The following is a 12,565-nucleotide window of genomic DNA, read 5'->3' on the forward strand; positions in this document are numbered from 1 at the left end:
AGAGAAATAGTTCAAATGTTCTCATCTTTAATGTGCAGCCTACTGAATTATTGCACCAAAAAAAACCAAAAAAAAAACACCCTGTGCATCCTCAGACAGCTCATGATGATTTTCCCATGACCACCACTACGTGGCGCACTGAGTCATGCGCCCAAACCACTGCACACTCACTGCAAGTCTACAGCCCTGCAACCTGAAGGAGGCACAGTTTAAAAAATGTCTGTGAGACAAATGTGTGGCCAATAAAAAATGCTTCAAAAATATGCAGATGAAATGAAAGCAATTTTTCTTTTGTGCTGACAATGACACATGTGGTTAGTGTGGTCACACAGGGCAGAATGGAAATTTTGTTTTTTCCCCGAAACAAGTGAAAACTCTGCCAGCTGAGATACTTTCACTGGTTTGGAGCCAACGCTGCCAGTTAAAGAACTGTCATGAAACCAGTTGCGGCCTTTCTTGTGGCCAGACGGAGCACTGTCTGAGCTCTGCATTCACTGACAACATCATCAGTGTCAGTAAATTCATAAAGAAGGATTTAATTTGGATTGAAAACAGATGAAGTTTGGTTTTGGCGCATTTGAATAAAATCAGCTTTATGGGATTTTAACTGGACAATGTGAGAAAGTGAAACTGACAAATTGAGATCAAGTGAAAATAAAGTTTATCCGGTCAGAGCAGCTTGGTGGGCAGCATGTTTATGAAATGATCTGGGGTCTGTCTGCCCCGCCGGCCTGGGAAGCACAGATACCCCCCAGGAGGAGGAGGGAGCTTGTTTTTATAAACGAAACGCCCGTCATTCAAAATCCCAAGCCAATGAGACTGTGCGAAACTGTTGCCTACACTGCAAAAAATATCTGCAGCAACAAACAGCATGTGCATCAAGGCCGTATCTATGGAGTCAACACTGGGGACCCACCACCCCCCCCTCCTGAGACACGAACTTTTGTTTGGTTTGCATTTTTAATTTCTCAACCTGAAAGTATAGAAAATAAGACATTGTCAACAATAATAAATTAAATCTTAAATTGCCCCCTGGGGACAAATAAAGTTTCTTGAATTGAATTGAATAAAGTCCCAAATGTCCTTCAACAAGCTGATGATAAATTCCTTATGTCTTCAAACAAGTACTTTCTAATTAACATCGGCTTAACTTGTCAAATTTGAAGGGCTTATCAAACTACGCATGTTATTAATCATAAATAAACAAGTTTCAACCATCAAATTTGATCTGGTTTTGGACCTTGTCCACGTTTATATCCTCCTGAGACCCTGTGTCCTCATGGGACATCACATTTTGGGTTTACTTGATCTAATCTCGTCCTTGTTCATCGACACTTTCTTGTGCCATCTAGTGGTAGTAAGAGCACAATACACTAATCCATGTAAAAACAAGATGGCAGCCATCTCTGCTAAGTCACTTTGCAGCCCAGAGCTGCATTTTCCTGACCAAAACCGGACAGACTCCGACAGACTTTCTGATTTTTAAGTCCGGACTTGACCCGAGCCTGATTTCTCTGCACGGTTTGTCGCCAGTTTTAAACTTTCCCAATGGCAAGTATTGTCTAGCGTCCTCCATGTTCATTTGCTCAGTCTGAATATTTACGCCTCCTACCTGTAATGTAACTATTGGCCTGTGGTGCATTCAGGCGTTGTCATGTAAGTAACAAATTCCAGCACTTGAACAGGACATAGCACAACACAGCAGCATGTCAAGTGTGCCGAACCCGAACCAAACCCGAGCAAAATTTCTGATTTGTTATCCGAACCCGTTCTGATGTGGCTCATGTCGGATATCCACACTCTACTGCAGCTGAACCCAACATACTAATTATTATTTAGTGCTATACAACATAGTTTGTTTATGATTACATGTGCTAGTGATTATTTAGGACGCTGGTGCATGGTCGCTTGTTGTAGCGTAGCAATTTCTTTTTAGATTTATACTAAAACACCTCTTTCCAGGAGAATTTATCTGCTTTGACAAGATTTTCTGCACGTGAGCTGAGCTGATTCATGCATATGTACAATACTTTATTCAATATGACCCAGAAGATTCAACAGTCTCTGAGTCTAAACGCCTCAACTGCGAAGACGAGCATTTTTTACAGTGTGCCCCGGCTGGCACAGTAGGAGGGAGGAAGGGAGAAAGAGAGAGAGAGAGAGAGAGAGAGGGGGGGGGGNCCAGAGCGCTGCAGACTTGCTTTGGTTCCTCCACATTGATAACACCGCTTTCTCGTGCGCTCTCGGTGATGTGGCGGAGCAGCTCGTCAGGGGACGTTTAACCCGGAGAGTGTGCGCGTTTACGCAGAGGTTTGATTTACTGCGTGTGTTGCTGTTGTTGCTCGGCAGGGCAGCTGCGGGTTCAGCCGGAGCTGGAGCTGCTGGTTTCTTCTTTTTTGGCTTCTTGGTTGATTCGCAGCGAACAAGGAGGAGAGATCCGGAGCTGCTGGAGAGACTGACGGCACAAAGACTGCGCTTCTCTTCTCTTTCTCTTTATATTGTGGAACATTCATCCTCTGGTTTTTCTTTTTTTTTAATCCACTGCGTACCTTCTCTTCTCTTCTCTGTGGGAAATTCAAGACGAGTTGGAGAAACTGTTCGCTGCGCTGCGCGGAGTTGAGTCGGAGGAAGATTGTTCAGGCAGAAATACTGTGGATTTCCAGCGTCTCTTTACGACTTTAAGTAGAACTGGTTTTCATTAAAGCGAAGGAAGAGTGAGTGTTTGGTGCAAAGTAATTGATCGGACTGTCAAAACGCAGACTGAGCGAGAAACCGCTGTTTTACAACAACAGATAAATATTGCTTTAGATGTGTTGTAAACACGGAGGACACACCGAGGCTGCATCTGTGAGGGAATAAAAAAGCGCAAAGTGGACTCTCCTCACAACATCTCACCACCAGAATCCTTAAACCTGAACCAGAGGAGGGACTGTAAACCATTTATCTTCACCGGAGTTCCAGAGCAAATATGCCGCAGGTGGAAATGATCCTCTTCCTCATCCTCATCATTGTGATGTGTGTGTACGGCCAGGACCCGGCTTCTAAGGTGGTGTCCGACCGCTACGCCGTCTACTGGAACCGGACCAACCCCAAGTAAGTAACCCGCCTGCCGGCTCGCTTTCCCCACAGGGACGCACGGGCACACATGGGCTCCCTCCGCCCGCAGGAGGCGGCGGACTTCACCCTTGACGTTGCCCGGTTGAAGCTGCTCTCCAACCGCTTAACAGTAGTTTAACTGTGCTGTGTGTACACTCTGAGCTCCATTTATCACAAGTAATCCACTTGGAGAAGCGAAACAAAACCTTATTTTTTATATATTTTATATTTTAAAACTAACCGGTTTGTAGATTAATTCGTAACCATGCATATGGAGCTATAACATTTGCTTTGTATTACCACCATTATGAACTCTTCTGCACACACAAGGTTGAATTCAAGGTTCAACTGCTGTTTGTAAGCGCCACACGACTACAGCCTTTATTTGTTGCCTCCGCTGATGGACTGCTGAGATGATTCTAGTTTAATATTTCTCCATATCTGAATCATCTTTGTAATCAACTCTGCACACCGACAATCATAAATCAAACCTGACAGAGGAACATGGCATTTTCACACAGGCTGTCCGCTATTACGCACCATTACGCGCAATTACGCATTTATGCTCAGTGTTTGCTGCACGTTCAGGTCGAAAATGAAATATATGAGGAGCGTTTTCAAGCGCCGGCAGAGACGCATTCAGCTGAGCTGCGCCGCTGCGTTGCAGTAATGCTGAGTGGCTTCCAGTCTGCTGCCATCGATTAGGATTGACAGAATTGTTCTTGTGTGCCAAGTGGAGACTCATCCTGAGACATGGGAGAGATTTTTCTCAGTTGGGAGTTTATTGTGCTATCGTTGCTCTACTTAGAAAGTCCTGATGAAGTGTATTTTGTTGTGTTTTTGCAGTTAAAAACTAAAATTTCCCCCCCCAAGAGTCTTTTTATATGAACCCAGTTCTACTAGTTGAAATACTAAAGTGACATTTCTCTTCCTAAACTCCCTCCTGAGTGTGTCAGGCCACCATCCTTGGTGACTCAGTTCCTCACTCTTGGCACTTGAGCACATAGTGATATAATGAGTGTGTGTGACTTTGTGTCAGTTGAACAGGAATACTTTCACCGTGCTCTGGTATTAGCTGGCTACAGTTTCGGCATGAGTCAAGAAAAAGAGAAAAGAAATTTATATCAGCATTTGCTCAGGGACGAGAAACTTGTCTGTTGGGCTTCAGAGGAGTTGAACTGACAGGATGTTATTGATACAAATGCAAATGAGATGGTGGTGACATCAAAGGCTGATGGAGTTCCTGCTCCTCTAACAGACAGATACATATCTGAGTCTGTTAACAGCTTTCTGTCCCACTCACAGGCTGCAGGTTCTTCTGTTTTTTTTTCCCTCTTGGCATTCAAGCAGTTCCCAGTTCCCAAGTCTGGTTTCTTGGTTGCCATGCTCCCCCATCCAAGTGTCCCCCCCTCCGCCTCCTCTGCCCCCCTCCTGGCCCACGCTGGGGCAAACAATAAGGGGGTACACAGGGGTATTTCAGCTGCGGCCAAGGCACAGCGTGGTGCTTGGTCTTGTGAGAGATCCACACATGCTGAGGTCACACACGTGGTAGTAACCAGGCGAGTTGCGGGTTAAGCAGCACAGAGGGGACCGTTGTCAGGGTCAAAACCGGGGCAGTACCGCCGGCCATGGGGCCCGTTGACGGCCCCGGCACGGCACCCCGCCTGGGCTTTGTCTCCCCAGAATGGAGGCTAAATAAATGAGTAACTCTAAATGACTGTCTCCTTTTCTCATTCATGACTTTAATCTAAACCTGACCCCGGCTGTATAATATAAGAGAGGGCCGTGCTCAAAGCCTGGGGGCCTCCTGACCTGCAGCAGAACCTAACAGTATTCCATGCAAGCTCTTGGGCCCCGGATCCCTGCTGTTTAATGTAACCATACTCAGTATTGGAGCCCTGGGAACCTGCTGCGGTACAGTCCCAACTTCCAGATGAGCTTTCTTACCCCCCTCTTCTGTCTTCTCTGCTGCATATTTGACCAAAGTGGGGAAAAATGGCATCCGGAGCAGCAGTCCATACTCAGCCATTCATGAAATCCCCTACAGGAGCTCTGGAATTGAAATGGGAAGTGAGTCGTGAAAAATGGAAATGCGATGACATTTTCATGTTTTTCTATTGTTTCAAAAGGGGCTGAAGGGAACCTTTTTTTTTGTAATTTAGATAAACATGCGTCCATGTTTGCTGTGCTTTCATCTCAGGGAAACATCTTCCTGCGCTGCTGATGCTTGTTGCTGATTAGGCTCAGATGAGCAGGACTCTGAGCGGCGGAGGAGGAGGGATTTACAGCCCTGAGGATGGCTCAGCTTTGCCTGGAGTTTGAAAAGCTTCCACGGTGACAGCGAGTAGCTGGGCTTGTATAAGCTACTTAATGAAATTAAATGAAACTCCAGTATCGGGGAGCCTTGTTAGAAAGAAACTGCTGAGACACAATTGATGTAATGACTCTTAGTTGTTTTCTCGATGCCAGATCCCCCCAAAAAGAACCATAAGGGCTTCAGATAATTGTGCCATTTTGGTTTTCATCAGTCAAATGTAATTCACTCTGTGCGGAGTCTGCAGTGCAACTTTCTGCACTGTTCGGTCTACTCACAGTCAGTCCATTAGTGTAAGTGTGCACATAGTTGCTATGCAGGTTTGCTAAGTCTAGGAATGCTCCTGATTTAGATGTAATCCTAAAAAATGTGCAAAGAGTACGTTGCAAAAACACTGCTGTGACTCCTTTTAGCCGCAGACCCAGAATGGTTTCAGATATTGTCCTGAGGAGTGATGTGCAGCGGCCGCACTACAAGTTTATGAATCTCAAAGCACTTGGTACCACTTTCTAATGAGGCGTTCTTTATGAAAGTTGTTGCAAATGGATTCATTAATGTTTATAAATGATTTATTCATGTGTATTGATCAGTAAGAAGCCATTTGTCATATAAATTTATGTGCAACAAAGCAGACCCCCTCCAAAGGTCCGTTCCACCTCCCATCTACTGCTGCTCTAAAAACAATTTATAAACTACTTATTGACATTTACAACTGCAGATTTGATGTATCATTGTAGTGAAATAATCCTTTTTAAATGACTTACGGGCGTTAGAAGTACACATCTGATGGCTTATTGGAAAGTGAGAAACTTATTGATAAGTGGAAATGTTAATATTTGACTGAATATTGTGCAAAAAACAAACAAACTTGTAGTTTGGTGAGGTTTTATTGTGATTATGAAGAGTAACGTGTAACTGCTGTTATATTGACGAGGATAAGTTGTAACAAATACAATGATTAATTGATTAGTTGTCAACTATTAAATTAATCGGCAACTATTTTGATAACCGATTGATCGGTTTGAGCAATTTTTTAAGAAAAATGTCAAAATTTTCTGTTTTTAATTTCTTAAATTTGAATATTTTCTGGTTTCTTTACTCTGCTATGACAGTAAGCTGAATATCTTTAGGTTGTGGACAAAAAAAGACATTTGAGGACGTTATTTTGAACTTTGGGAAACACTGATTGGCATTTTTCACCATTTTATAGATCAAACTAAACGATTAATTGAGAAAATGATCGACAGATTAATCGACAGGGGATCTACAGAGCATTAATAACAGATTTATTAACATTATTAAACAGCAGTGATGATTTATAAACCGGCGATTTATAAAGTATGGTAAGTAGGAAGTTGTAAATGTTAAAAAGTTGCAGATAAATGGATTTAAGTAAGAATAAAATCCTTATTTATAGCTTATTAAAGATCAGTAGGTGTTAACAAACTGTGTACTAACCACTAGTTAAAATTAATAAACCCTTTATAGTGTGTCTTATTAGATCAGATAAAAGTGATCCTTTTTGTGTGATCAAAAAAATCATTTTAACACATGTCTCAACCACTAATAAAGTAATTAGTTACAGCTTATGAAGCCTGTGTTCTTTACAAGCATGTGGCACCGAGACAAAAACCTCCCAATGAAGACGACAAATCAAAACCTGGAAAATAAAAACTGTAGCCGTCCGCGGTGGAAAAGCTCATGTAAGAAAAATGAGCCACAGATGTTCCTTGTCAGCTTCGCCGTCTGTGTCGGCAACCAAATGATGGAATAAAGTGTATGAGTGGGGTATTTACTGCTGCTCTGACAAGGAGCTATTAGCGAATTCCCTGCTCACCAGCTATTTAGCTGCTTCATTAAAACCCACCCGGGTCCATATGGTCCACACGCAGGCGTTGCCGTGGCCCAAGGTGTTTATTTGTTGCTGATAGGTGGGATCAACGGAGAATCAGGGCCGAGTTCCGTCCCTAATCTCCCAAGCTGTTTGTGTCTCCGACGCCATGGAAACTGATACCCCTCGTCATCAAAGCACCTCATTGGGTGGGACTAAGGACCTGACAGCTGGGGGAGAGAGGGATTCCAGTATTCGGGGAGAGCACTGTCACCCCAGGGGTTTCCTTTAATCCCTGATAATGCCCATCTAAAGCTTCACCCAGCAGATGCAACATATCTTTCCATAAGACAATCAAAGAATGGCTTCAGTGGCCTGTTTTCATGTGAGATATAAGTGTGGTTATTGACTTAAAAGACCTCTGTGATGATTCAAACTGTCTTCTGGCTCTCAGTCACTGGACATACTGGATTGTTTTTAGTTGAGGCAATACCTCAGTAATGGGAGCAAGCTCCTGGGTTCGACACTTGCGCACATTTGTTCTCACAGCAGAATGACCTCCGCTATTTGCTTTTCTTACTCCGCTCTCTTTTTAATCTCCACTTAAAGAAACAATACTCCATTTTTCACTTGGTGGCGAGCTGATGTTGTGATAGTTTCCCAGTGGCATTGTGAGTTGCCCCATTCGCATTGTTCCCAGTGTTTACCCTCGCTTTCCCCTCTCAGCCTTTTCCCGGCTCCCTGCTGCTCGGTTCCGCTTGGATTAAAAGACGGACACAAAAAGGCAACCACGTCCAAATATTGACTGGGTCTCAGGACCGCAGCCCTCTCCCAGCGCCGGCACAGAGTGCCTGAAAGGCCGCCATTGTTCCGCTCGTACTCAGCGGCCCATAGCCAGCTTTTAGCTGTGCAGAGAGACAGACTGAGAGAAGGAGGAGACGGGAGAGGTGGTTGTGGAGAGTGTGCATATGTTATCTGAGGTGGGGCAGGGGGATTATAACAGGAGGGACAATACAGGCGCGGGGGTGAGAGAAACTTCCTCATAAGAGGCCAGAGGCTACGACAGGGGAACAGTGTCCAGGCCGTGGAGTCACGGGGTGGGGTCAGAATGAATGTTTCCACCCTGAGGAAGTGTCAATCTCAAAAGGCATCAAAGGAAGCTGACTGGATGTGATTTCCTGCAGAGAGGGTTCAGAAACTATCAATAAACGGAGGATGAGAGGCTTCTTATCTGAGGTTTACCTTCCATTTTATTACAAAGTGCAGGAGCATTAAGCCTCCTCACAGCACTTCAGTCTCTCGGCGCTTGAAATGAAAGAGCGTCACATCACAGATGGAAATCTCCCTCATTCACTTTCTCATAACATGTCAGTATCCTACCACTCAGCGTACTTTAATCAGTTGCACCTTACAGAATGTACTTATTAAGACTGAGCTCTATACACTTAGCTTTCTGCAGAGGGGGAGCAGTTGTCCTGTGGAGACGCCCGTCATTCCCCATGCTCTCTACGACCCTGCCTGCAGAGAGAAGCTGCCCCAGCCCTCCCTTTACGCTCTGACTAATAAGGCGAGGCCCTCGGGCTGCCAGGCTGTGATTGACAGGAAGTAGTGATGAGAGGTTACTAATAAGTGTGGTTGCTTTATTAGTTTAGGGCGATGTTTCTCTTAAGTTCTGGCATGGCAAATGGTTCAATCACTGTGTTGCAAGTTGGTGCATTTTCTTTTCTTTCGCAATTTTTTTTTTTGTTATTCATCACAGAATTCCCATCTGAAAGTATTTTATTCTGTTTTTGAGCCCACAAATTCTTGTTTTCTAAAGTAACAGCATCAAATCAACCAGTACTTCAACCAGATTCCAATAGAAGTCGACTTGTTTCAAGAATTTCCTTGAACTGAGTTTGTGTATTGTGGAAGAAGACAGGATAATTTACATCACCGAACTGGAATAAAAAAAAAAATCTCACTTGAAATTGGAGAATTTGATTCGATGTAGCAGGGAAATAGCTGATCCAGAATGATTCTCTCACCAAGTCTCCAACAGGCCTGAGAATAAACTTATTTCAAGAATTTTCCAGAACTGACTGTCAGTATGTTGAAAGAAGAAATAATACGACAAATCAAAGCAGTAGAATCAAGAAAAATCACTTTAATCTAGAAATGTTTGCTTACAATATGTGAAAACTACTAGTGAAGCAAAACTACTCATTTCTAATAGATATGGACAAACATTTCTAGAAAATTCTTGTAAGAAGAGAGAATAAGGTAAATTGCTGTGATTGAATCGAGACGAATTACACTTGAATCTATAAAATTCTATACATAAGTGGAAATTTCTGCCAATGCAGCACACAATCTTCAGCCTGTTTTGAATACAAGTCAACTTGTTTCAAGAGTTTTCCAGAACTGTTAGTCTTGAAAGAAGACCTTGAAAGAAGAAAGAATATGGCAGATTTAGATTCTAAAATCGAAAAGTTTGCTTAAAATGTGGGAAAAAATCTACCACTGAGGCAAGATGACTTATTCTCAGCATAATTCAACTTGTTACTAGAATTTTCTAGAATTGATTGTCAGTATCTTGAACGACAGAATAAGGTTAATCGCTTAACTCAACACAAATCACACTTGAATGTAGGAAATTCTACTTAGTAAATATATCTGCACATGCAGCACAAAATCTTCAACCTGTTTGGAATACAGGTCAACTTGTTTCAAGAGTTTTCTGGAACTGAGGGCCCTCTTGATCTAGAAATTGAAAATAAGCTTAAAATTAGCAAAATAACTATTTGGCAGTAATGATAGTTTCAGCCAGGTTTCAACACAATTCAACTTGTTTCAAGAACTTTCCAGAACTGTGTGTCAGTATCCTGAAAGAAGAAAGAATAAGGCAAATCACAGCTCTAGAAGCAAGAAAAATCACACTTTAATCAAGAATTTTTTTTATTAAAATATGTAAAAAAGAATCTACAAGTGAAGCAAGATTCACATTCTTCTTTCCAATATAAGTCAACTTGACACATGAATTTTCGAGAAAGGATTGTCAGTATCATGAAAGAAGACAGAAGAAGGTAAATTGCTGCAATAGAATCAAGACAAATCACACTTGAATCTGCAAAATTTTACTCATAAGTGAAAATCTTCAACCTGTTTTGAATACGACAACTTGTTTCAGTGGTTTTCCAGAACTGTTAGTATCTTGAAAGAAGAAAGAATATGGCAGATTACAGCTCTAGAATCACAAAAAATCTAATTTTAATGTAAAAAAAACAAACAGAAGTCAACATGTCACAAGAATTTTCAAGAGAGCATTGTCAGTATCTTGAAAGACAGAAGAAGGTTGCTGCACTAGAATCAAGATGAATCACTTGAATCTGGAAAATTTTACTCATAAGTGAAAATATCTGCCAATGCAGCACAAAATCTTCAACCTGTTTTGAAAACAAATCAGCTTGTTTCAAGGGTTTTCCAGAACTGCTAGTATCTTGAAAGAAGAAAGAATATGGTAGATTACAGCTCTAGAATCAAGACAAAAATCACAATTTAGATTACAGGGCTAGAATCAAGAACAATCACACTTAAATCAAGAATTTCTAACTTAAAATATGTAAAAAGAAATAATAAAAAAAAATCTACCAGTGAAGCGAGATTCCAGTCGAAGTCAACTTGTCACAAGATTTTTCTAGACATAATTGTATCTTGAAAGAAGACAGAAGGTAAATTGCTGCACTAGAATGAAGACGACTCACACTTGAATTTGAAAAAAAATATACTCAATGAAAATTTCTGCCCATGCAGCACAAAATCTTCAACCTGTTTTGAATACAAGACAACTTGTTTCAATAATTTTCTGGATTCTTTTGATCTAGGAAATGAAAAACAAAACTCTTGTCAGCCAGTTTTTGACACAAATCACTTTGTTTCAGGGGTTTTCTAGAACTGAGTGTCAGTACCTTGAAAGAAGACAGAATAAGGTCAATGGCAGTACTTTGATCAAGAAACCTGGAAGAAAATCAGTCAGCAGTATGATTATTTCAACCTGTTTTCAATACAATAATAAATGTTCAGTGCTAAGATTTTTTTCTAGAATTGATCCACTTGTTATTATCTTTAAGCAGGGAAACTGTCTCTTGATCTAGAAAACCTACTACACGTTGCCAGGTTGACATAATCTTTCTCTACCCGTAGATTTTTTCACTTGTTTGAGAAAAACAAAAAACTTTTAAGACAAAAACAACTTGATAATATTCATTGTGTCCACATCAGATACTGTGTGAGTTTGGCATCCTGTGTTTGATATGCGCGGCAGTCAATGGATTAGCGGGGGACTCTTCAGGCCTAATCTCACAGTCTCACTCCGCTGCACAGAGGTTCACTTTTCTGCCGTTTTAATCTTAGTGGGGCTTTTTTTTCTGTGCACGCTGTTTAAATGTGAGTGGTGAAATGGCATCCCCTGTGTCTTTGTAGGCACCGGTGAGGGTATTAGCAAAGAGGCTCTAAGGGGCTTAAGAGGTCAGCCCTCCCTTTGTGCGGAGACACAAAACACTTCCTGTGGGACCCTTCACCCCTCTCTGTTCTCCCCTCAGAAAGCCAGGCCCTGCCTGACCATTCACATTAATCAGCCTTAGCTCCTAATGACTGCAGTAAAGCTTCGAAAAACCGCTTCGAAAAAGGTCCTAAAGAGCCACTAAGCTGCTAACAGACAGGGCAAGGCTGCTGCTGTTTGTAGGGCATCACACAGTATCAAAGACTGCAGGGTGGGTGCTTGGCCGCGCTAGAGTCCCTTTATAGTTGCCTCAACACCCCAAAGTGATCAAACATGAGTTTATGTAGTTTGTCAAGACTTGTGGTGGCAAGTAGAGTCCAAGAAAACAGTGAGCAATGTGCAACTATGCCCTGCTTTAATGTTTGCACTTTAAAAATTTACCAAGAAATCTTTGTGTGTTATTGACCCTGAAAGTCTTTTTTTTATAGCATACCAAGATTATTTTGCCTTTTTTTCATTCTAGAGCAACTTTTGGTCTCATTTTATGTTTTATTCCTCACTGGGAAATTCTTGAACACATTTATTTGCATTTGAATATGTTGAAATAATGTTACACTCACTGGTGGACTTTTTCCTCCAGACTTCAAGGAGTCATAAAAGACAACATGACTTTTTGATGGGGAGATTTCTCTGCAGTGTGGGAGCTGAAGGTGCATTTACACTACATTCTTCAAAGAACAGTGAAGACAAAGGATGAGTGGATTCAACAGGACTGAGTGAAAGCTGGAGGAGAACAGAATAAGCAGTGTTTTCTGGATTATTTAGTAGTGCCTAACTGTCCTGT

At 41.9% G+C, this 12,565-nt stretch overlaps 1 protein-coding gene across 1 annotated transcript in view; it reads left to right on the plus strand.

Moving 5' to 3' along the window:
• The first annotated feature begins 2,187 nt into the window (after positions 1–2,187).
• Positions 2,188–12,565, plus strand: part of LOC126395131 (ephrin-A5b-like) — a 94,469-nt gene continuing 84,091 nt past the window's right edge. The window contains exon 1 of the mRNA XM_050052334.1: positions 2,188–3,093. Within this exon, the coding sequence (XP_049908291.1) occupies positions 2,969–3,093 (125 nt within the window). The 5' untranslated portion in view covers positions 2,188–2,968. The remainder of the gene's footprint in view (positions 3,094–12,565) is intronic.

Source organism: Epinephelus moara, chromosome 9 (genome assembly GCF_006386435.1).
Source record: "Epinephelus moara isolate mb chromosome 9, YSFRI_EMoa_1.0, whole genome shotgun sequence".
Lineage (NCBI taxonomy): Eukaryota > Metazoa > Chordata > Actinopteri > Perciformes > Serranidae > Epinephelus > Epinephelus moara.